Source organism: Nycticebus coucang, chromosome 9 (genome assembly GCF_027406575.1).
Source record: "Nycticebus coucang isolate mNycCou1 chromosome 9, mNycCou1.pri, whole genome shotgun sequence".
NCBI classification, from domain to species: Eukaryota; Metazoa; Chordata; class Mammalia; order Primates; family Lorisidae; genus Nycticebus; species Nycticebus coucang.
The window spans coordinates 127,427,329-127,453,579 of record NC_069788.1 but is presented as its reverse complement, the minus strand read 5'-3'; the positions used below and the strand labels follow the sequence as shown (position 1 = coordinate 127,453,579).

The following is a 26,251-nucleotide window of genomic DNA, read 5'->3' as shown; positions in this document are numbered from 1 at the left end:
ACCTAACAATAAACAGTGGCTGATGACCACTAATCATTTTCACTAAATACAAAGGTGGGTGACAGTATAAATTATTTTGCTTATTAAATTGGTAGATTCTTTTTATATAAGAACTCAGGAAAATAAAATGTTTACATTTCAGATGAGTGATGAAATAGGAGTTTGAATTCATCTGATTCTAAAACTTCACATTTTATAGTATTTGAATTAAGGAATTTGTAAGTAGGTATAAATATTTTTTAAGTAAGTAGCCTCAATTACCCCTCACCAATTTTGTCAGACAGATATTAACCCAGCTTCAAGTTAACAAGACAAAAATTTAATGAAAATTGGCAGTAACTATGTATAATCCACAGGGCTAAATAGTTACATGGGACTGTAGTAGAAATTTAAAATAGAACAGATCCTGGAGGAAAGGTTACATATTATCATCATCTGATTCATCTTCTTCCTTCAAAGACTCCTGTTAAGAAAAAATTAGTGTGTAAATTTTTTAAATATTGTGATATCTAGTAACTGTGGGGAAGTTAAGATATATCAACTGGCACTAAGCCCTTGTCATTAAACAATTTCTTCTAACATGAAAAGTGAACAATGTTTTAGAATAGCAGTTCTCAACCCTTTTTAACAATAAAACACACTGCAGTATTCAGAAGGTTGAGAACCACTGTTTTAGAAGATACTTCAGGAAAAAGAGGATTAAGTAAATCCTGCTCTAACAGTAACTATATTCTTGATAGAATATATACATATGGAAGCATTAAATATCCTGAAAATCCCTTTCAATTTTCACAAAACACTTTTTCTTTTGGAAACAAGGCAACTTTGTCCTTACTAAAGAGAACGTAGAAAACTTCTTTTTTTTTTTGGCCGGGGCTAGGTTTGAACCTGCCACCTCCGGCATATGGGACTGGCGCCCTACTCCTTGAGCCACAGGCGCCGCCCAGAAAACTTCTTAGGTTCAACTGCACCCTGGTATTTACTAACAGAACCAGCCAAATTAGTTTTTTATTCAACACACTATTTTAGAGACTGTTTTATGCTTTGGCTTACCTTGGCATATTTCTCTGCTTCTTCCCTTATATCTTTTGGAACAATTTCATGTCTTCCTTTAGTTACTGTAAATTAAACCATATATTAAATGAATTAAAAATGAGAGCTATATTGTGATTTGCAATACCATATAATCTACCCAATTCATAGGTAATGAATAACTCATCTAATATTACAAAATTGTACTATGAGTAATACAAGATGCTTTGAACTCATTTTCATGTGTTTCCTCAACATGAGATTATATGTGTCCAAATTAAGCTCTCTTATGGAAGTAAAGAAAAAATTACACTCTGATATATAAATCCTGGACATTAAGCTCTAACATGATTAGATTAAATTTTTAGATGTTCTGCCTTGAAACCCTGTGTCTACTGTGCTAGAAAGAAGAAAATTACTGATTTTTTTAGTAATTTTTTTTTTATTTGAGACAGAGTTTTACTTTGTTGCCCTCGGTAGAGTGCCATGCATAGTTCACAGCAACCTCAAACTCTTGGGCTTAAGTGATTCTCTTGCCTCAGCCTCCCAAGTAGCTGGGACTACAGGTGCCCACCACAATGCCTGGCTATTTTTTTGGTTGTAGTTGTCATTGTGTTCGGCAGGCCTGGGTTGGGTTCAAAACTGCCAGCTCCAGTGTATATGGCTGGTGCCCTAGCTGCTAAGCTACAGGCGCCAAGCCTGATTTGGCTTTCTTTATATCAGAAAGGGCACCCAGTGGTAAATTAGATGCAGTACAGATAACTCATATAAAAATAAATGTGCAAAAATAACTTACATTCACCAACCCAGCTGAGTTCTAGTTCAAAAGCTTTATCCTTAACTTCATCATGTACTATGTAAATTCTAGAAAAGAGAAAATTAACATTTATGGTCACTTTCAAAGACTGTACTGTAGTACACCCACAAACAGTAAAAATTAGAACACAAATCCAGAATGAAGATATTTACATATAAAATTATACAGACACAATCTATAAGTCTATATTGAACACTAAAAAAAAAAATAAGTTACATAGGGATTGAGATAAAATTAAATCTTCCTACAAATATTAAATATAACATATAACTCGAATTCAGTTTATTTTGATATACTGTTTTAAAGATGGATTCAATGAGAAAAGACCTTCGTTTACTATGTCTTGTCAGGATAATTTTTTTCTGTTCATTAACCATTATTCTTTAAATGAGATGGAGTCTCTCAATGTCAGGCACCTGAAGTGCAGTGATGATTACAGAACACCTCAGCCTTGAACTCCTGGTCTCCAGTGTTGCTCCTGCCTTAGTCTCCCAAGTATTTGGGCTACTTAAGAACCATCTAATTTGTGTGCTCGTCACTATTAGTGGTCAGCCTGCAGTTTCTTGGCAATAATCTTTTTAACCCTTTGACTATTTTACAATGGTTTATATATGCCACTTACCCTGGCCTTTATAATGCAGGACATTAGAAGTTGCAGCAAACAAAGAAGCATTTTAATGCAACATACTGAAGTAATAGGTCAGGGGCACTGTGGCTCATGCCTATAATACCAGCGCTTTGGGAGGCTGCTTGAGCAAGTTAGGAACTATTTTGATGGTGACCATTATTAATATTCATCGATGAGGTATATAGCAGTTTTTTAGGACGAGTTTGCAAACTTAATTCTGCAACCTTATATAAACCATCCATGTTTTTGTACCTGTTCTAACAATGTTTTGAAATACTTATTATAATTTTTTTTTTTTGAGACAGAATCTCTATCACCCTGGGTAGAGTGCTGTGATATCATAGCTCACAGCAACCTCAGACTCTTAGGCTCAGGTTAGCCTCTTCTGTCAGCAGCTGGGACTACAGGCACCCGCCACAAAGCTGGGCTAGTTTTTCTATTTTCAGCAGAGACATACTCTTGCTCTTCCTCAGGCTGGTTTTGAACTCCTGAGCTCAGGCAATCCACCTGCCTTGGCCTCTCCAGACTGCTAGGATTGCAGGCAGCCTTGCTATAAAAAAAATTTTTTTTGCGTTTTTGGTAGGGGCTGGGTTTGAACCTGCCACCTCAGGCATATGGGGCTGGTGCCCTACCCCTTTGAGCCACAGGCACTGCCGTAAAAATTTTTGTGATAAATCTGAAAAAGCAAAACGTATCTTTACCAAAGAAATAGCAGATTATATATATATGTTTATTTATATGAGCCAGTTTCATGGATTATGTACAAATAATCAGCTGTAAAGCAATAATAAAGTACAAGCTTTTTTGGAAGCAATCTAACATTTGGGACTTAGGAGATTTGAGAAGTTAGGAACTCACAAAGCCCTAAATTTAGGTCCACTCTTTGCCAAACTAAACAGCTTCTTGGAATTAACATAATGTATACTGAAAGGTCGCGTTGTGGAGATGGTAAGGAAAATTCCAACTTACATTTTTGCAACTTCTTTAACAATATCCCGGCAAGTCATTTCTTTCATCTACAGAAAATAAAATGTGCATTAATTGTATGAGTCAAAAGAACACCAGTTTCTACTTGTATAAATATTTTTTCAACTTCTATCAGTAACTCATCTTCTTGAGATATACCTGGATATAAAACCAAGGAAAATAACTGAAAATCAAAAAAAAAACAAAAAAAAAAAAAACAAATGAAGTTGTCTGATTTACAACTTAATGGATAACCCATAGTTACCATTAACTTTGTGATAAAATGTATAAAAGCCCAGAGCCCTTTTTGAATCTATTCAGAGGTAGACCCTGAAGACTGAAGAAATCTGATTTTTTTATAGCTAATTTAGGACAATAAAATGTAAACAAACCATGAATACCTACTATATACAACACACATAAAGATGAAGGAGTCGTATAAATTATCCCTCATAGAACAATAGCTTTTGGATGCCACTGCTTGCTTTTTGAATTCTACCGAGGGTGACAAAGTGAGACTCTGTCTAAAAAATAAATATTGTGGGTAAAGTCTAAATTAAAAGAGATCTATAGCTAGGTGCTATCTTCACAACTGTTCTGTATACGTATTTTGTACATATAACAAATTTATTAAAATTTATTAATAAAAAAGACAACATTTAAAAAAAATAGATCTACAGAACAAATTCCGTATGTACCTTAAAGGTAGAAACAGACTAGAGTGTTGGGATTGTTGAGTCACTTTGATTTTCTGAGCTATCGGACTGATATCTCAGGTATGATGATGGGGTAAGTAAACAAATGCTGAAGCATGTGGGATGTAATGTCATGCCCAAGTAAGTCATAGGAAATAAATACAGATAAAATGTGGGAAATTAACAACTTAAGTCTAAATAAGTCTGTTATAATCCTATGATGTTCATATATTTCATGTTAAATTGGACATGAAAGGAAGAGAAAGAATACTGATCTTCCTATTTCTGCCCTTACTGGTTAAGTTCTGGGGATTTATTTACAATGTTCAAAGTTTTTATTTTTTAGTGAACAGTCTATCAAAAGATACACATGAGAACAGTGATACAGAGCAAGAGTCAGCAAATTATTTCTATAAAGAACGAACTAGTAAATGTGTATTTTAGACTTTATTATCAGTCATATGGCCTCTCTCTGTTACAAATATTAAACCCTACTATTGTAATGTGAAAGCAACCACAAACTGAATGTAGCTGTGTTCCAGTAAAACATCAAAAAGCAAGCAGCGGGCAGTAGTTTGCAACACCTTGTTTGTAACATGTTTTTGTCATAAAATGTGTTTCTAAAAATCAAAGTAATTTTTCTCAATTTTTAGCTGGGATTTGTTCTTTTTCCCATTCCTTACTAGGATTTAACCATAGAAAGAGAAAAGATAATTGACTACTCTAAATATGCTAATTTTCAAATTTCCACCTAATACCATAGAAAAATTAAAACAGAAAAGGAAAAAGGTAGAAGGTGGGGACCTAGCACTACACCAGGGAAGTGTGTGATGGAGAAGAATACCAGTCCAAGTCTGGGTACTTTTCAGGTATGTTTTTAATCCAGGTTTAGTAAATTTCACAAAGGACCTTTAGATCCTTAGAATACCAATCTAAGTTTGGGTACTTTTACTTAGACACTTACTTACTTAGCCAGAGAATCATTCCAGCCCAAGAGTTTGAGGTTGCTGTGAGCTGTGATGCAATAGGGTGACAAAGTAAGACTATTCCAAAAAACAACAATGGCGGTGCCATGGCTGACGCCTGTAATCCTACCACTCTGGGAGGCCAAGGCTAGTGGCTAGCTTGAGCTCATGAGTTTGAGAACAGCCTGAGCAAAAGCAAGACCCCGTCTCTACTAAAAATAGAAAACTGAGGCAGGAGGATTGCTATAAGCTATGATGCCACGGCATTCTACCCAGGGTGATAGCTTGAGATTCTGTCTCAAAAGAAAAAACTCAACAACAAAAAAACATAAAGGGATCCATGATCCAACTTTACAGATAACATGTTACTAGCTTTCCTATTTAACCCCTGAGCAGCTTCAGAAAGTTCAGCTCTAAACATCAAGCCACAGTACCCTAAACTATTTGGTTTGTAGTGGTGAAACTTCACTGCGTGAGGATGACAACACAGCAAAAATCCAAGCATTATTTATTACCTGAAGCTTTTCTATTTCTGTCTTTGCAGCTTGCCTGGCTTTGCCAATAGCACAGCCCCAATAACCCTATATAAAAACATAACAACAAAATATATAATCATTCATACCATTAATGACTACTACAGTTTCTATTTATGTAAGTTAATTAAAGGATGTTAAGACTCAAAGTATGGGAAATGTCTAAACACGTTCTGATGAATACCAAGGAATTTAAAAAACAATTAAAATATCAAATTTAATTTTACTAAAAAAATCTGGATTCTTTTCAATAGAGGTATAGCCAAAAAAAAAACAAAAAAAAAACTGTCATGATATACACTTTGAACTAGAGACATTTTAGGGGACAGGATAAAAATATTTTAGCATTATGACAAGTAAAAAAGGAAATGATAGATTTCTAAGAGAAATAAGGTAATTATTGACTTCAGTATTCTCTAGCTTCATTTTCTATTTATGCTTTTTTAAACATCGCAAATAAATACTAATGTTATAATAAAATATACTTGAGTCTTCATTTTTCTCAATTAGTAAAATCTCGTAAGAAGAAAACAAGTAAGGGATAGTTTAGAAAAAGCTCCCAGAAATCCTATTTAAATCCCTTTTAAAGACATGATATTCACTTTTAAAAATGAAGGAAACTCATTTCTAGCACTCTGGGAGGCTGAGGCAGGTGGACTGTCTGAGCTCTCGAGTTCGAGACCAGCCTGAGCCAGAGCAAGACCTCATCTCTACAAATAGCCGGGCATTGTGGCGGGCACCTGTAGTCGCAGCTACTCAGTAGGGTGAGACAAGAGAATCACTTGAGCCCAAGAGTTTGAGGTTGCTGTGAGCTGTGATGCCATGGCATTCTACTGAGGGGAAACAAGTAAGACTCTGTCTCAAAAAACAAACAAACAAAAAATCATATTCAAAATATTATATTCACTATACGGTTTCTATAAATATATTAAAAACTACTATAGAAATCATTCCTCTGCCTCATTGCCATAGGTTATTAATGATAAACAAGAAAACATTACTTTCCTTGAATAAGTTTTAAAGAAATTTCATATAATGTCATGACCTAAATGAGACTTGCATGCCAATGAAATATCATTAAATTAGGATACAATGTCAAGTGATAAAAATAACTCACGTATGAAACGCCTGATGGGTCGATCATGTAGAGTTGTGCACCATCATTCACACTGTAAGACCCTAACATGAAACTGCATAAAAGTACACAAATCACTTTAAACCATGGTTCTTAACAGCATAGTATTTAGAAAAAGTACAATGATAAAAATTCTGTTACAGTTTCTAAGAAAAATTACTAGTCATATATAAGTCATAGTAAATACCTTATAAAGTAGTTTGCATTAATTAAAACTAATACGTATTTGAGATATCTGTTCATAATTCATGTGGCTTTGTTGGTTTGTTTGGTAGTAAACTTTCTGATGAAACTCTTTCCTCAGCAGTGCAGAGAAAGGAATAACAATAGACAGGTAGAAAATAACTAATGCAAAAAAAAAAAAAAAAAAAAAGAAAAGAAAATAACTAATGCAAGGGCTCAATAAATAAAGGTATAAACACACAAAAAAGCTAAGGGAACAAAATTCCTGACTATAAGTACAATGAATCCAGGTCAAACTCTTTCCAACCTCCATTCTATTCCTCAGAATTCTTCTAGTCACTGTTCTGCAATAATCAAAACTTGTTCAATACTTTCTATTTTCAACAAATTAAAATTAAGCTGTTAAATGATCATATTTATTTCTGAGTTTCTGAAATTATTATATACAGTCAGCCCTCCATGTCTGTTGAACTCCACATCTGTTAATTTAATCAACCATAGATTGAAAAGATCAGAAAAAAGAAATCACACCTGTACTAAACATGTACAGACTTTTTTCCTTGTCATTATTATCTAAACAATAAAATATAACAGTTTTTTGTACATAGCACTTACACTGTATTAGGTATTATGAAGTAATCTAGATATGACTTCAGTATGGAGTATATTGGATATTTATTTTTCCATTCTTGCGATACTTTACTAAGAATATATTTCAACTCCATCCAGGTAAATGTAAAAGATGTAAAGCCTCTATCTTTTTTAATGACGGAATAATATTCCATGGTATACACATACCACAGTTTGTTGATACATTTATGGGTCACTATGTTGCCTCAGTAGAGGGCTCTTGCATCACAGCTCACAGCAACTTCAACCTCTTGGGCTTAAGCAATTCTCTTGCCTCAGCCTTCCAAGTTGCTGGGACTACAGATGCCCGCCACAACATCTGGCTAGGTAAAATGATTTTTGTCCTTCTGGATAGATACCTACTAATGGGATTGGAGGGTCAAATGGAAGCTCTTCTTTTAGATCTTAGAGGATTCTCCATACTTTCTCCAAAAAGGCTCTATTAGTTTGCATTCCCGCTAGCAGTGTAGAAGTGTTCTCTTCTTCTCCACATCCAGGCCCGCATCTGGTGTTTTGGGACTTTGTGATGTGGGCTAATCTTACTGGGTCTAGGTGATTTTCTTAGAGTGGTTTTGATTTGCATTTCTCTGATGACTAAAGACGATGAGCATGTTTTGTGTTTCTTGGCCATTCATCTGTCATCCTCGGAGAAGTTTCTGTTCAAATCTCTTGCCCAGTTTGTTTGCACTTTCTTATTGTTTATTTTGAGTTCTCTGTAGATTCTAGTTATCAGGCCTTTGTCAGATTCATAACATGCAAAAATCTTCCCCCCTTCTTATGGCTGTCTGTTTGCTTTGTTTGTGGTACTCTTAGCTATATGCAAAACCTTTTTAGCTTGATCAAGTCCCAGTTATTTATTTTTGGTGTTGCTGCAATTGCTAGGTGTCTTCCTCGTAAAGTTTCTTCCCAGGCCAGGATCTGCAAGTGTTTTCCCCACACTCTCTTCTAGAATTCTTATTGTTTTGTGTCTTAAATTTAAATCTTTTATCCAATGAGAATCCATTTTTGTCAATGCTGAGAGGTGCAGGTCGTTTCAGTCTTATGCATGTGGATAACCAGTTCTCCCAACACCATTTGTTAAATAAGGATTCTTTCTTTTCCCCATTGCATGTTTTTGTTTGGCTTATCAAAGATTAAATGATGATATGTGGCTGGGTTCATCTCTTAAATTCTCTAAAAAATATGTAATGCTTCAAGAATTTGTGTGTCAGCCTTGCGCAGGGGCCAAGCTCATCCTCTCTGTATCATTCCAATTTTAGTATATGTGCTGTCGAAGCGAGCACTATGTCATTTTATATCAAGGATTTGAGCAACCCTGGATTTTGGTACCCCTTGATTACTCCCTGTAATCCCTTACAGAAACCAAGGGACTATTATTTTCTTTGCTTTAGAGTAGAAAAGAAACTACCATTGGCTGGTCACGTGGCTCATGCCTGTAATGCCAGCAGTTTGGGAAACTGAGGTGGAAGGATCACTTGAGGCCAGGAATTCAAGACCAGCCTGGGCAATACAGTGAGACCCCCACCTCTACAAACATTTTTAAAATATTAGCCTTCATCGGCTGGGTATGGTCACTCACAGCATATAATCCCAGCACTCTGGGAGGCCAAGGAAGGTGGATAGCCTGAGCTCATGAGTTCAAGACCAGCCTGAGCCAAAGCGAGAACTTGTCTCTAAAAAAATAGCCAGGCGTTGGGGCAGGCACCTATAGTCCCAGCTACTTGGGAAGGTGCAGCAAGAGAATTCTTAAGGCCAAGAGTTTGAGGTTGCTGTGAGCTGTAAAGCCTCAGCACTCTACCAAGGGTGATATAATGACACTCTGTCTAAAAAAAAAAAATATGTGTGTGTGTGTGTGTATAAAACTGGCATGGTGGCATGTGCCTGTGGATTTTTTGGGAGGCTGAGGTGTAAGGATTGCTTGAGCCCAAGAGTTCAAGGTTGCAATGAACTCTGATAGATCAAATCTCAAAACAAAAACAAAGAAAGAAACCAGCATCTTCTTAACATATATTTTCACACACAGACTATTGTCACAGCCAACTATCCAGTTCCCAACACTAAGGCCGTCATTCCCATTCATCTTCAACACTGGTGTAAGACTTATCTTTCAGAATATATCTCTGTCATTATTTTAAAACTCTTCAACATTTCCTTTGCTGAAACTCCTTAGCATAGGAATCATAGACATCTGGATGACTGAGCCCCTTCTTATGCCTTCAATACCATCTCTAAAACATATACTCTACATTCCAAGTATACTTAGCTACCTCTGCAATACCTGAAATGCCCAAGTATTTTCATCAGTCCATCTGCTGGAAATAACTCTTACCCAGCTACCCTATGTCTCATGTCCCTTTTTTGCTCGTTCTTCAGGAACAGGCCATTCCCTAATTATTGCCCCACTATACTCATTACATACCTTTATCATACCAGTTCTTAAGATTTTTTGTCAAGGTAACATCTGGGTCCCCAGGTGTATGACTGACTCATATGCCTAATAAATGTTTCCTGATTCCCTTAAAAAGAGAAGTGAACAGATGGACTGAGAGCTCAGATGGTTAAAAATGAAAGGTATGCTACAGTGCCTGAAAGTAGAGCGTTTTACAATGTAATTTAAATGAAAACCTTAAGAATAACTAACGTAACAAATATCCACAGATCTTACCTATTGCCAATACAATAAAACTCAAGTTTTCTTTAACACCTCTTTCTTTTCTTTTCTTTTTTGGAGACAGAGTCTCAAGCTGTCACCCTGGGTAGAGTGCCGTAGTGTCACAGCTCACAGAAACCTCCAACTCTTGGGCTTAAGCGATTCTCTTGCCTCAGCCTCCCAAGTAGCTGGGATTATAGGTGCCCACTACAACGCCTGGCTAGTTTTTGGTTGTAGTTGTCATTGTTGTTTGGCAGGCTTGGGCTGGATTCGAATTCTCTATGTATGTGGCTGTTGCCTTAGCCACTTGAGCTACAGGCGTTAAGCCTAACACCTCTTTCTTAATAATTAAATATGGCTGATTATAAACAACTCAAAGAGAGGACTATAGGTAAGCACTCAGATGGTAGCAAATGCATTACTTTGATCAAAGATGACTTTTTTTTCTTGAGACAGAATCTCACTCTGTTGCCCCAGGCAGTAGGAGTGTGATGGCATCAGCCTAGCTCACAGCAACCTCAAACTCCCAGGCTCAAGCCATCCTCTCACCTCAGCCTCCCATAGTGTGAGGATTACCATTTTTAGCTACTGGACCTGGCCAAAGAAGACCTTTTTTAAAGTTAAAAACCAAGCATGTCTTTTCATTTTAGGAAAATCTAGTAATGACAAGTCATCTCTGTGAAGCCATATTCAAGTATTTACACCTATGCCAGATCTTTTTGCAGCTAAATCCCCATTTTTTCACCCAAAATAAGAATACCAACATGTTACTCTAACAATAGAAAATGTAACTAATGGGAATTGTGAAACATAGTTTTGTATGAATTAATTGCTGTTAAAAGAAAAAAATTCATTTAAAAGCATTTTACCCAACTGCTTAAAGTATATCACATGGAAATTAATGATAAAACTAAAGTCTAATTGGCAACTTGATGTCAACATGGTATGTAACTAAAATCAGCTAGTAGTTTCCTAAGGATATCAGGGACTAATTATAGTCAGATTGTAGGCTTTATTGTGAGTTCTTTGTTTTATGATCACTTCAGATCTGTGTAGTCCTTTTCACTATTCAAATGGATTTTATCTCATCATTGCCATAATGCTTTGTGGTAAGAGTTCATATTTTTAAGTGTACAAAAGGCTAAGATGCAGGGGAAAATAAATACATATACAGTACAGACCTGACTTTTAAATAGCTCACAAATTTCATACCTGCAGCCAAAAGGTCTCACAGCACTGTAGAGTGTGTATGCATGTACATACATGGCAACTCTGTCTGCTAGATGCTGTGGGGGGACAGAAGAGCATATTAATAAACTTGTATTACAGTTCAAAAGGTTCTTCAAAATGTTATCAACTTACTTTGAGTGGAATGTTATAGCCAAAGTTAGATCTAAAGTTGGAAGCTTCTTCTCTTGCTATGTCTGCTAAAGACCGAGCATCTGCCAACAAGCCTGCTACTGCCTGGAAAAAAAGCACTGATTTAAAAGAGAAAATCCTATCACAAATCAAAGAAAGTCTGTAATTATTATAGTTATGTGATACATGTATTTTATAAAAAGTATCACAATTCAAAATAATTTTTTTTTTTTTGCTTAATGGCCTTTGTAAGGCATTTTGATGCTTGAATATGGAATTACAATTTGGAAGTTTACTAAGTATGACTTCATTGTTTGGTCACATACACAAGAAATATTTTCTATCATAAATCCTCTTTTCTCCATTATTACCCACATCATTATAAAGAATAAAAACCACTGGTCTTGATTAGACTTGATCTTTTCTTTCAAGTTATTCAAGGATGAGCATCTCTAATCCAAAAATCTGAAATCTGCAATGCTCCAAATCTGAAACTTTTTGTATGCTAATACAGTGCTCCAAGAAATACTCACTGGAGATTTTGCAATTTCAGATTTTTTGGATGCTTAACCTGTACGTGTATATATTAAAAATATCCCTAAATTTAAAAAACATCGAGTTGGGCAAGAAACCTGGAAGCTGAAGCAGAAGGAGCACTTCAGAGCAGGAGTTCAAGAGCAGCCTGGCAACATAATGAGACCCCATCTGTTTAAAAAAAATGAGGCACACATGGTTACACACGTCTGCAGGCCTGGCCACTAGGCTGACCCGAGAGGATCCTTTGAGTCTAGGAATTCAAGGCTGCAGTGAGCTATGATCCTACCACAAAGCCAGTCCCTGTCTTTCAGAAATAAAAAAATTGATACATCTTGTACCATGTATTTTGGATAAGGGGTACTCAACCTTTAAAAGCACAATCATCACTTTTCAGCCTTTTGGCTAAGATCAAGCGTAAAAGGCAAAATCACAAATGTTCCTTTTCGACTTACTGGCTAAGGAACTGCAATGAAAATCATTAGTCTTTCAAGATTAAGGTCTGGTTCAAGTTGGTGTTTGGAAAAGAAAGGAGAATGAAAAAAAGAAAAGCTTTGTGTTCCTATAGAGTGTGCTGAATGCTCTGGGGCACTATGGTGAAATCATAGGTTAGCATGGGACATTTTAAGTTTAGAGGAAGCAACTTCAGTCTTAACTTAGATCTTCAGTTCTTAAGTAAAAGAACTTCAGTCTTAACGTTAGATCATTTTACTACATTCTTTCCAATAACGTATCTTTGAAAAGGTGGGTTGTTACTGGGTGCTGTGATAAAAAGTACTATGCAAAAATCAATGTGAAAATTAGGGAAGCAACATCTGATTCCATAGTTTAGGAAGTTGTGCATTGTATACATTAGTAATTGTGGTTGGTTAGACATGAAATAAAATATTTTAATTTTTTAAATAAAAATATTTTTCTTTGAATTTTTTGTTTCTCAAAAAGCTAAATTTTTAGGACTTGAATGCTAAGCGTTTGGACTTAAATATCATCAAAACCATTAGGTGTTTTTGGCCCAGAGAATCTATGAAAAAAAATTACTGAGACACTTAAGTTATCAAAAACCCAAGAAAGTTTGGAAATCACTAGCTTAGGAGATTTACAGAATGTAAAAGTGGTATCAGAATCTTGAATACTCTTTTTCTACTGTTACTTAGTAATGATAATGCTTAACACATACTGAGCACTCATTACACGTTAATCATTTTTTCTTTTACATAATTTTTAACCTCTTAACCATGTTTGTAAGTACTATCACCCTTGTTTTATAGGTAAGGAAATGGGTATTTTTTATTTATTTATTTGTTTCTTGTGACAGAGTCTCAATTTGTCACCCTCGGTACAGAGCCATGATGTCCTAGCTCACAGCAACCTCAAACTCTTGGCCTTAAAGTGATTCTCTTGCCTCAGCCTTCCAAGTAGTGGAACTATAGGCGCCTGCCACAACGCCTGGCTATTTTTAGAGCGGGGTCTTGCTCTGGGCTCAGGCTGGTCTCAAACTCGAGAGCTCAGGCAATCCACCTGCCTTGGCCACCCAGAGTGCTAGGATTACAGGAGTGAGCCACCATGCCCAGCCTAAGCCTTGAGTTTTTTTTTTTTTTTGCAGTTTTTGGCCAGGGCTGGGGGCTGGGTTTGAACCCACCACCTCTGGCACATGGGACTGGCACCCTACTCCGTTAGGCGCCACCCAAGCCTTAATTTTTTGCAACCCCATTCAATGTCAAATGTTTTGCCAATTTCCAAACATAAGAAATGACATCAGGCTCAGTGCCCATACCACAGTGGTTACGGCACCAGCCACATACACCAGGGCTGGCAGGTTCGACCCCCGCCCAGGCCAGCTAAAGGACGACGACAACTCCAACAAAAAAAAATAGCCAGGCGTCGTGGTGGTTGCCTATAGTCCCAGCTACTTGGGAGGCTGAGGTAAGAGAATCGCTTAAGCCCAAGAGTTGGAGATTGCTGTGAGTTGTGATGCCACAGCACTCTACTGAGGGTAACACAGTGACACTCTGTCTCAAAAAAAAAAAAGAAAGAAAGAAATGACATCAGAGCAGTGGCTTATCCCTGTAATCCTAGCACTCTGGGAGGCTGAGGTGGGAAGATTTCTGGAGCTCAGGAGTTTAAGACCAGCCTGAGCCTGAGCAAGAGACCCCATCTCTATTAAAAATAGAAAAACTAGCCAGGCAGTGGTAGGCCCGAGTCCCAGCTACTTGGAAGGCTGAGGCAGAAGGATCACGTGAGCTCGTAAGTCTGAGGTTGCTATGAGCTATGATAACACCTCTGTACTCTAACTTTGGCAACAAGAGTCAGACTCTGTCTCAAAAAATAAATAAATAAATAAAAAAGAAAGGTCATCAGTTCCCTGGCTTGTCAACAAATAGGGCAAATTTGAAAATTCTAGGACAATAAATTTTTCCATCACTAAGTGCCTATGGTATTATAATGTATTTTTTTTAGAAAATGTATCTAAACTTTTTCTACTAAGTAAAAGAATACATGATTCAAATCCTACCAGCTAGGTTACAATCAGGCAAGTTACATCAAAATAATAGTTTCAGCCAGGCAAGGTGGCTCACACCTGTAATCCCAGCACTCTGGGAGGCCCAGGCAGGCAGACTGCCTGAGCTTAAAACTTTCAGATCAGCTTGAGCTAGAACAAGATCCCTTATCTTAAAAATAATAATAATAAAAAATTTAAAAAAATTTTTAAAGTCGCTGGGCATTGTGGCAGGTACCTATAGTCCCAGCGACTAAGGCAAGAGAACTGCTTGAGCCCAAAAGTCTGAGGTTGCTGTCAGCTATGACACCACAGCACTCTACTGGGGGCGACAAAGTGGAGACTCTGTCTCAAAATAAAAACAACATAGTTTCACTGGCAATAATAAATCTGTTTAGGAGAGAAATGATGTTTAGAAAAAAATAATCTTTGGGCTTGGTGCCTGTAGCTCAGTGGCTAGGGCACCAGCCACATATACCAGAGCTGGCAGGTTTGAATCCAGCCCGGCCTGCCAAACAATGACAACTACAACCAAAAAAATAGCTGGGCATTGTGGCGGGTGCCTGTAGGCAAGAGGCTGAGGTAAGAGAATCATTTAAGCCCAAGAGTTTGAGGTTGCTGTGAACTGTGATGCCATAGCACTCTACTGAGGGCGACATAATAAGACTTTCTTTGTCTCAAAAAAAAAATTCTTTAAAGAAATCAAAAGAAAATTAGCTTTATGGTTTACTGCCCATACTTTATCAGTCCTATTTGTTTGTGTGTGTCCCACATCTCCTTTATAAATACCAAGCAATCAGGTGAATGAAGTGCGTCCAATAGGGCATCACCGTGCACAATAGGCTCTGGAGTAACACGTAGACCCAAGTGTGAATTCCAGGTTTTCTCCACTAGCTATGCATCTGATTTGTCATCTGTAAAAATGGCATTAATCTTACCTCCACTGGGCTGTCCAGATGAAATAAAATAGTTTATGTACATAGCTCCCCACACAGTCTCTAGCACATGTGTTCTCTTTTCTTCCTTTCTTTTTCAGATAGCAAGGTTAGAACATTCCATTCCTTTTTTTGGTGGTGGTTCTTATTAAGCAAGGTCTGACTCCTATATGACTTCAGTAGTATATTTATGGCTTGGCTTGCAGCTATACAAAGCAATCCCTCAGCTTAGATGCCAGTTGCAGTGATATCTACAAAGTTATAAAGGATATGTGCATTTTCCCTTTCATTAAACATCCTTTCCTGGTATTTCACCTTACTATCATGGTCTCTACCTGATAGCATCTTCAGTAATCCCCACCAAGGGATATAAAAAGCTAAAGATCCTGTGCCTCTCAAGCATAAACTTTCACTGGTAATCTGTGCTGCCAAGATACATACTCCTCTTTCCTCTTCTATTTTCTCAAAACAACTTGATTTTTCACATCTCTTACCTCTGCGCCCAGCCTGCTGCAACTATTCAAAATAAGATTATGAGAATGCTACCTTTCTTTTTGGACAAAGAAACTGTCCAAAATAACCAAATAACTCACATTCATTATTATTGTGGCTGCTCACTGATTGATTCCAGTAGTTACTTCAAAACAAATTGGGTAAGACAAAAAGGAATATTTTAAAATATGACCTTACCATTCCAACATGCCGATCAACATTAAAAAGACGTTTGTTGGAACCTTCTTCATAAAGTTTAGAAAGGACTAATTTTTCTACCCCAAAGACAACACCATCTTTACATCTGATTCCAATAGCTGTACTGAAACAAAGAGAAAAAAAATTAATTTTTTAACTGAAAATAAAAGGAACTTCATAAACATAAGTTGTTAAAAACCCACAAAAATAGATAACCTTTAAAGCATGCCAAGTTCTTTAAAACATTTGAAAACTAGAAAAAGAACCAGAAGTGTGATAAATAAATTAGATCTATATGAGTATCATGTGACTCCTCCAAAATCTAGCACATCATTTGACAAAAAAAATTAATATGTAATTAATTAACGAACAAAATATGCACAGTAAGGCATAGCACCTGACATGATAGTGTCGTTATAAACAAATATTGACTAAATTCATGTCCATTAAAAATGGTATATAATATACATAAAAAAGAGGCTAAAAAGTTAAGTGACCAGTCTGGGTGGAAGAAGCATAATTTATTTTTTCTTCCTTTTGCTCATCTGTTTTTTCCAATTTTTCAATATTAAGCATGTAATGCTTATAACAAGTATATGAAAGAATAAAATAGGTAATACTGCAAATGTTTTATTTCATTTTCAGAGACAGCTTCTTGCTCTGTGGCTTAGGCTAGAATACATGGTCCAGTGGCCCAATTTTGCTCACTGTAATCTTGAATTCCTGGGCTCAAGCAATCCTTCTGGCTCAGCCTCCCAAGTAGCTGGGACTACAGGCCTGTGCCACCATGCCTACTAATTTTTTTGTTTTAACTTTTTGTAGAGAATAGCGTCTTGCTATGCTGCCTAGGCTGTTCTAGAACTCCTGGCCTCAAGGCATCCTCCTTTCTCAACCTCCCAAAGTACTGGATTATAGGAATTAACCTCTGCGCTCAGCCTGATGCAACTATTCAAAATAAATATATTTTAACCACTTCAATAAAATGTGGAGAAATTTTAGACTCAGTGCCTGTAGCTCAAGCAGCTAAAGCGCCAGCCACATACACCAGAGCTGGCGGGTTTAAATCCAGCCCAGGCCTGCCAAACAACAATACAATTACAACCAAAAAATAGCCGGGTGTTGTGGCAGGTGCCTGTAGTCCCAGCTACTTGGGAGGCTGAGGCAAGAAAATCGCTTAAGCCCAGGAGTTGGAAGTTGCTCTGAGCTGTGATGCCACAGCACTCTACCCAGGATGACAGTTTGAGGCTTTCTCAAAAAACAAAACAAAACGTGGAGAAATTTTGTGTTACCATTTCAAGACAAAAATGTTAATTACTTCATTCTTCGAATCCTTTTTAAATAAAGGTAATTCTGTTCAGAAACAACCAGATAAAATAAGCAATCTTGGTTGTACGGTTTTTTGGTAAAATTATCTCAACTTACCTATTTTTTAAAATTTTTTTATTGTTTGGAATTCATTGAAGATGCAAAGAATTGGATTACACTGATTTGATTTATTAGATAAAGTCCCTCTTACACTGTGTCCTGCCCCCAAGAGGTGTGCCATACACAGTGAGGTAGCTTCCTTCCTCCCTATTACCTCATTCCCCTACCCCACCCTTTGTATTAGCTTATCTATTGCCTTCATATTAGAATTGAGTACATTGGATTCTTGCTTTTCCATTCTTGTGATGATTTACTAAGAAGACCGTGTTCTACTTCCATCCAAGTTAATACAAAAGATGTAAAGTCTCCACCTTTTTTATTCCATGGCATACATATACCTCAACCTGTTAATCCACTCCTGGATTAGTGGGCATTTAGGCTGTTTCCACATTTGGTGATTGTAAATTGAGCTGTGATAAACAGTTTAGAGCAAGTGTCCTTATGATAAAAGGATTTTTTTCTTCTAGGTAGATGCCTAGTAATTGGATTGCAGGATCAAATTAGGAAGTCTAATTTGAATTCTTTGAGGACTTTCCATACCCTACCTTTTCTTTTTTAAGAGATAAAATCTGGCTGTTACCCAGGCTAGAGAGTAGTGGTTAATCACAGGATGATCATAGCTCACTGCTACTTCAAACAATCCTTAGCCTCCCTGATACCTAGTACTACAAATGCAACTTCTCTGTTTTTGCTAACATCACTAAGCTCTACCTAATAAGTTTCATTACTTCTTCATCCCCCATATTGAGTCTACTTACTAATGCTTTTTTTCTAATGTCTACTTCTTTCTAAGAATTACACCAGCATTGAGGTCCTTATAATTTCAGGCTTAGATTACTACTAAGCGTCTTTTCTATTTCTCCAATCCATCTTATCTAACATACCATCTAATTCCTAGCTCTTTCATTTTATCATTGCTATAATATAAAAAGTAGTCCATAACCTAAGAAGTGGGGAATTACGCCAGGCACAGGCCTCTCAAAATCTGATGAAGCTATGGCAATTCTTCCAAGTAAAATGAACAGATGCACACACACAAATTTTATACAAACTTCTGGCAATCCTTCCCCCACATTTTATGTGTCTTCAACGGCCCCTCTTTCAGCTCATCTTCCTTATTACTTAGAATCTAAAACATTCTTTATTCTGAACGAGAGATTCTCAAACTGTAATTTGTGACCCTTCAGAAATCCCTGAGATCCTTTTGGGAACCTGTGAGGTCAAAATTATATTTATAAAAGTACAAAGACTTCGTTTGTGCCCGTTTCACTGTGTGGACTTTAGACTGACAGTACAGAAGCTGTGGTAGGGTAAGGCTGATGACACTCTACCTTGAATCAAGGCAGTGGCAACAAGCAGTACTATTAAGCTACTAATAACTATTCACTGAGGCACTCTCATTTTTTAAAAAAGCAACTTCAAGTTAAGAATGTCTTTGATGAAGCAATAATTTCATTAAGTCTCAACCTTTGAATATGTGTTTTAATATTCTAGTAATGAAATGAGAGGTATTCAAAGCACTTTTGCTGCACACCAAACTAGGATGGGTGTCAAGGAAAAAGCATTTATGTAACTGTTTTTTAAGCTGTTCTTTTCATACACACTGTTTTTATCTTCATAAATGTCAAACAAACTATGGTTATTTACACATAGGTATATGGCAGACATTCAAGGAAAACAGTGTTTATTGCCAATGATAAAATTCAAATTTTCAGATAGGCACAGTGGTTCGTGTCTGTAATCCTAACATTTTGGGAGGCTGGGGCTGGCCAATCCAGCCCCAGCCAGGAGCCCAGGGTCACCCTGACCTTGCCTTTACAAAGTAAAGAAAAATTACCCCAACATGGTGGTCCATTCCTATAGTTGCAGTTACTCAGGATGCTGAAGTAGGATTGCTTGAGCCCAGGAGTCTGTGGTTGCTGTGAGCTATGATGACGCCACCACACTCTAGTCATGGAAACAGAGAAAAATTCTGCCTCGCCCCACCCCCCAAAAATTCAAAAAATCAAAAAACAAGTTTTGAAGTAAAAACAGTAATTTTAGAAAACATACTAACCACTATATTTATTCACTATAGGCCTGCCTGCTTCTCAATACCTACAAACTTTTATGTTGAGATTGGTGATGATATTAACAAATGTGATGTTTTTGAAAATTTATAATATGCCAAACTTGAAAGATCTCTTATAATTCAGTGAACCACTATTTTCCAATTGATCAATTCATGATGTCCCAAAATCATGCATGGGTAAGAAGATCCATTCAAAACAGAAGACAGCCCAATGGAGTTTAATTAACAAAGCACAAACAGTTTGTCCATGTTTTCAGACTCCAACTAAACTTTAAGGAACTACCATTTGTTCAGTTTGCTGTAGTACCAAAGGACAACATCCATAATTATCTGAAAGGCTATTAAAATACTCCTCACTTTTATAACTACCAATGTGTGTGATGGTTGATTTGTTTCATATGCTTCAACAAAATATAGTAATTTGAATGAAGAGAATTCCACTGTCTTTTTAAACTAAAGCAGAAATTTGCAAAAATATAAAAATAATGCCACTTTTCTATGTTCTATATTTTAGAAAGTTGTTTTTTGGTTTTTTTTTTTTGAGACAAGAGTCTTACTCTCTTGCTCCTGGTACAGTGCCGTGGCACCACAGCTCACAGCAACTTGTCTCTTGGGCTTCAGCAATCCTTTGCCTTAGTCTCCCAAGCAGATGAAACAGGCACCTGAGATAATACCTGGCTAATTTTTCTAGTAAAGACGGGGTCTTGCTCTTGCTCAGGCTGGTCGCAAATTCCTGAGCTCAACCAATCAACCTGCCTTGGCCTTCCAGAGTGCCAGGATTACAGGCATGAGCCACCACGCCCAGCTTGGAAAAAATTATTTTTTTGTTAAAAACGTTGTATTCTAGCTCACACCTATAACCCCAGACTCAGGAGTCTGAGGCATGAAAATCACTTTAAGCCAGGAGTTCAAGACCAGCATGGGCAATGTCTCTAATCTGGGGCATAGTGGCATGCACCAATGGTCCCAGCTACTCAGCAGGCTGAAACAGGAGTTTTAGACTGCTGTGAACTATGATCAGGCCACTGTACTTCATCCTGTGTGACACAGTGAAATACTGTTTCTTAAGAAAAAATTACTGTTGGGCAGTGCCTGTGGCTCAGTGAGTAGGGCGCTGGCCCCATAAACCCAGCTCCTACCAAACTGCAAAAAAAAATGCTGTTAATTAAAGTTTTAAAAATCCATGTTAGTATGAAATTGTGTTTATTATTATTGTACATGACTACATTTTAAATTTTTTCCTCAGTTTTATTTCTTTTTTTTTGTAGAGACAGATCTCACTGTACCGCCCTCGGGTAGAGTGCCGTGTGGCGGTACAGTGAGACTCTCCACCCTCGGCATATGGGGCCAGCGCCCTACTCACTGAGTCACAGGGGCCGCCCCAGTTTTATTTCTTTCTTTCTTTTTTTTTGTAGAGACAGAGTCTCACTTTATGGCCCTCGGTAGAGTGCCATGGCCTCACACAGCTCACAGCAACCTCCAACTCCTGGGCTTAAGCCATTCTCTTGCCTCAGCCTCCCGAGCAGCTGGGTCTACAGGCGCCCACCACAATGCCCGGCTATTTTTTGGTTGCAGTTTGGCTGGGGCCGGGTTTGAACCCGCCACCCTCGGTATATGGGGCCGGCGCCCTAACGACTGAGCCACAGGCGCCGCCGCCCCCCACCCCCGTTTTATTTCTAATAATATAAATTATTGACAGAACAAATAACCTGCATTAATGAAAGGTTTGGGGATTATAGTAAATATTGACAGCACCTATAAATAAATGTTTTCTGAGGTCCTCAATAATTTCCGAAAATACGAAGGGCTCCAAAAACCAAACTTCCATGTACATTTTTATTCTAAACAATCTAGTGCTTATATTATACCCCCTTCTATCTTGGTTCCTCAATGAGACTAAAAGAGAAGATTAAAATCTAATCTTTCCCCTTCTTTTCTTTCTCATATTACCTTCTAGGGGCATACTTTTACAAAATAATTATGATCAGAATCTATATATTTTTAATAATGTGCTTTTAAGTATTCACTTATTTGTCATTATTTCTTTTGGCAGTTCCTATGTTTAACACAATTACTAAGAAAAAATATCTGACTTCTAGAGTATCAAATTAAACTTCTTTAGTGCCAAGCATGGTGACTCATGTCTATAATCCTAGCACTCAGAGGGGCCAAGACCAGCTTTAGCAAGAGCAAGATCTCTTCTCCGCCTCCCAAAATGAGAACAAATTAGATGGGCATGGTGATGTGTCCCTGTAGTCTCAGCTACTTGGGAGGCCAAAGCAGGAGGATTGTTTGGACCCAGGATTTTGAGATTATAGTGAGCTATGATGATGACACTGCACTCTATCCCGGCTGACAGAGCAAAATTCTGTCTCAAAAAAACAGATTTCCCCAAATCTTTCCAGCTCTTTGTTCTAAGAGTCCTTTTTCTCTTTTATTATTTTAATTAAAAAAAAATTTTTTTTTTTTTAGAGACAGTATCACTCTGTCACCCAGGCTGGAATGAATGATGAGATCCCACCAGATATGTGAGAAAAAAATCAGTCACATATTTTAGTGGATAATCCTGGAATTGACTGGAATTATAGGGCCAGAGCTCATGGAGAACATTTGGCCTAGTTTGGGATCTGGAAATGAGGAAACTGAGATTATTTGGAGGACTATACTAATTTGTACCAAAGTAACATAACAAAGCCCAATTATCAGAAATACCAAAACTGAGACATTTACTACCTGGTTAAAACATCATTTTAAGTAGAACAATAGTTCTTACCTACTATTTTCCACAGCCTTCATGGCATATTCAACTTGAAAAACTCTTCCGTCAGGAGAGAATGTAGAGGCAGACAGGTCATACTAGGGGGAAGAAAGGCAGTAATAAGCTTATAATAATGTATCTTTGGCAATAGCAGCCATATCCTCTAATTGACTTAGACATCAGCGATGTGTTATATCCCAAGAAAGACTGTATTTTTAAGAGAAGAAGGGGAGCATACCACAGCAGAAACACTGCAGTTGAAGAGTAATCAATACAAGTCCTAGATGAAGTCAGAACACATCACACAGAACACAAAACTCATTTTTTTTTTTTTCCTTTGAGACAGAGTCTCACTATGTTACCCTCAAGAGAGTGCTGTGGCGGTCACAGCTTACAGCAACCTCAAACTCTTGGGCTTAAGCGATTCTCTTGCCTTAGCCTCCCAAGTAGCTGGGACTACAGGAGCCCCCCACAACACCTGGCTATATTTTGTTGCAGTTGTCATTGTTGTTTTCGCTGGCCCCGGCTGGGTTTGAACACATCAACTTCGGTGTATGTGGCTAGCACCGTAACTACTGTGCTATGGGCACCAAGCCACAAAACTCATTTTTTTGGAAAAAAAAAAAAAAAAATTAACACTGGAGTCAGAGCATTTAAATTTGTAGCTATAGCTGTGCCATTAACAAACTGAAGGACCTTAGACAAATCATTCAGGATTCACCAAACATTTAATGAGTATCTATTATAATCTATTATAGGTAAGTCACAATACGAGAATACAGACATGCCCACTTATTCATCAAGGCCTTCATTTCAAATCAGATCAGAAATGAATCTAGGTGCTAGAGATACAGCAATAAACCAGAAAAGGCACAAAGACGGAAATAAAATGGTAAATTTATAAAAGGAAGTACTACAGACAGCATCATCAGGGGAGGCCTTGCTGTGGCAGTCATAGTTAGGCTGAATCAAACTTAAATGACAAGGAGCAAGGCATTCAGGACATGGAAAAAGAGCTTTTCTGGCATTTGGCACAAAGACATCAGGGTAGAAATAAACCTAGTACAGTCAAGGAACAAAAATAAGGTCACTGTGTCTTGAGTACGGTTAAGTGGTGGTGAAAAAAGTAGGTAATCTTAGCAAGGTAGCTAAGGGCCAAACTACATTGAGCCAACAAAGGGCCATACTACATCCTTCCTCCTCAGCCTTTCCACAAGAGCAGCTAGGACTTACAGGCTCTTGCCACTATGCCTGGCTAAGTATTTATGTTTTGTAAAGACAGTCTTGCCACATTGCTCAGACTGGTTTCCCACTCCTGGTCTTGAGTGATACTACCACCCCAGCCTCCCAATGTACTGAGATTACAGGCATAAACCACCATGCCTGGCCAAAACCTTTAGAGAAAAATTTAGTAGCACCCAAACATAAGGCATTGCTCAAGATTCACTGAAGGGTGTGGGCAGTGGTTAAAGTATGCTGTACCACGAGGCTCTTGAACCTGGAGACTCCCTGCAGCAAAGACCGGCTACTCAGGGTTAAAAATGTAAAAAGGTAAATCTCCACCTCTATAATACTAAAATATCTCACAAGCATGGTGGCTCACACCTGTAATCCCACACTCTAGGAGGCCGAGGGCAGAGGGATAGCCTGAGCTCAAAAGTTCAAGACCAGCCTGAGCTAGAGTAAGACCCCATCTTTAAAAATAGCCAAAGGTTGTGTGGTAGGAGCCTGTAGTCCCAGCTACTTAGGAGGCTGAGGCAAGAGAATTGCTTGATCCTAAGAGTTGCTGTGAGCTATGACACTATGGCACTCTACTGGGGGCAACAACAGGAGACTGTCTCAAAACAAACAAACAAACAAAAAAATATATATATCTCACAACGTTACATTTTCAAGTATGTTTTGAAGGTTTGTAGAATGAAATACTATTAATTGAAATTAATATTAACATAGTTGCAAAATCCATCATTCGCTATGAGGTTAAGCATTTACCTATTCAAAAAAAAGTATGACATAAATTTAGTATCTATTTTTAAATATCTTTTGCATCTTTATTCTTCTTACTGCTATTACTTTAGTTTTGGCCCCTTAGCATAACTTTAGTATCTCATATATGAAACGAATGGATTAAACCATCCCAAACTAAGTTGCCTATTATCAAACTCAGAACACCGGTATTTGGGTTTAATGCTGAATATCAAAATCTAGGGAACAAGTAGGATTAAACTGAGAACCCTCATTATTCAATAACTCTAGTGCAAATAGCTAACACATTTTAAAAAAAACCTTTAATTTTCTAGATGGAGAAGTACATAAAAGGAATAAACAGAAACTGTACATACACATTAACAAAGGAAAGTAGAAAGCCAAACAAGTCAACAAGTCCAACCCCCAAGTCCTCAATAGTTGTTTAGGAGCCTGAAGCTGTTAAGTTCCTACATAAAGTCTCGATGCCTAAAAGTGCTGTAGAGGAGCTAAACAAAGGAAAACTTAAAGTATTCATCAGATTTAGCTTTTCAAAACACTTTTTTTTTTTTAAAGTTTTGCTCTGTTGCTCAGGCTAGTGTGCCGTGGCGTCAGCCTAGCTCACAGCAACCTCAGACTTCAGGGCTCAAGAGATCCACCTGCCTCAGACTCCCGAATAGCCAGTCACCATGCGGGGTTAATTTTTCTGTTTTCACAGAGGGAGTCTTGCTCTTGCTCAGGCTGGTCTTGAACTCCTGAGCTCAAGGGATCCTTTTACTCAGCCTCCCAGTGCTGGGATTTCAGGTGCGAGCCAGGGCGCCGGGACTGGGCCCACCGTCCCAGTGGGTTTCCAGCGACTGCCACTGAGCGGTAGATCAGTACACTCCGAGGAAGGACAGAGAAAGTCCGTGATGAGCAGCACTCGAGGCATTGCTGGTCCACAGAAAGCACGGGCCTCAGACCCCGGGAACCCAAGCTTCACCGCCTGAGCCTCTAGAGAGAACTGTTGCCCAAACTCTTCACACTTTCAGGCTCACGAGTTTCCATTTTCGGTTTCCCTAAGTGGCTAAGGAAAGTGACTCAGCACGCGCGGGGACTCCCGCCTGTAACCCTAGCCATCTGGAACGCCAAGGCGGAAGGATCCCTTGAGCTCAGGAGTTCGAGACCAACTTGAGCAAGAGCGAGACCCCCCCCTCCCCCCAGTCGCTACTAAAAAGAGGCGTGTGTGGCGCGCGCCTGTAGGTCCAGCTACTCGGGAGGATCGCTGCAGCACAGGAGTTAAGGTTGCAGTACGATGACGCCACTGGACCAGCCAGAGCGACCCAGCGTGACTGTCTCCCCTCTCAAAAAAAAAAAAAAGTGACTCAGCAACCAAAGCTGCTCCAAATCGCACAGCCGTGCCGCCAAGCTGGCTACACCTGTCGGTTGCACCTGCGCTGCAAAGCTTCAGAAGTCGCGGTCCCGGGAGACGCGGGCCTAGTCCTACAGCGGGTACGAGGCGACGGGATCCGGGCAGCAGGAAGCGGCCCGCTGGACCGAAGGTGGTCCCAGCGCACCCCATTCAGGCTGCCCGAGTTCCTTCAACGCCAGTCCTTAGGTTAGACTATCACACCAAACTCACCCCGGTGCCGATGGAGCTCATTGTGGTAAAACCGACGGAACGCTAAGGGTCTCCAGGCCTAAGACGCTTCCCCTACCCTTCAGCGTGGCGCAGGGCAGCAACAAGCCCGCTCACTGGCTGCGCTGGGGCCAATCGCGTGTGCGTCTCAGGCTGGTTCCTCCG

At 38.4% G+C, this 26,251-nt stretch overlaps 1 protein-coding gene and 1 non-coding gene across 5 annotated transcripts; both read right to left on the bottom strand.

The window, feature by feature from the left end:
• Positions 1-308: 308 nt before the first annotated feature.
• On the bottom strand, positions 309-26,251 carry PSMA3 (proteasome 20S subunit alpha 3). Of its 4 annotated transcripts, XM_053602356.1 has the most exons (12): positions 26,090-26,251; positions 22,519-22,601; positions 19,512-19,621; positions 16,250-16,368; positions 11,597-11,698; positions 11,447-11,520; positions 6,754-6,826; positions 5,619-5,684; positions 3,447-3,493; positions 1,829-1,896; positions 1,054-1,118; positions 309-463 (listed from the first exon to the last, which is right to left on the bottom strand). In XM_053602356.1, exons 1-12 carry the CDS (start codon positions 26,108-26,110, stop codon positions 419-421), a joined length of 873 nt encoding a protein of 290 aa, XP_053458331.1. In that variant the 5' UTR covers positions 26,111-26,251; the 3' UTR covers positions 309-418. The 4 variants fall into 4 exon arrangements, 3 of the variants coding, with proteins under 3 accessions (XP_053458331.1, XP_053458332.1, XP_053458333.1); XM_053602357.1 differs by lacking the exon at positions 19,512-19,621 and having other exon boundaries at positions 16,250-16,373; XM_053602358.1 differs by lacking the exons at positions 22,519-22,601; positions 26,090-26,251 and having other exon boundaries at positions 16,250-16,373; positions 19,512-19,611.
• On the bottom strand, positions 8,761-8,867 carry LOC128595040 (U6 spliceosomal RNA). The gene has a single exon (XR_008382734.1). It is a non-coding gene; the product is annotated as a U6 spliceosomal RNA (small nuclear RNA).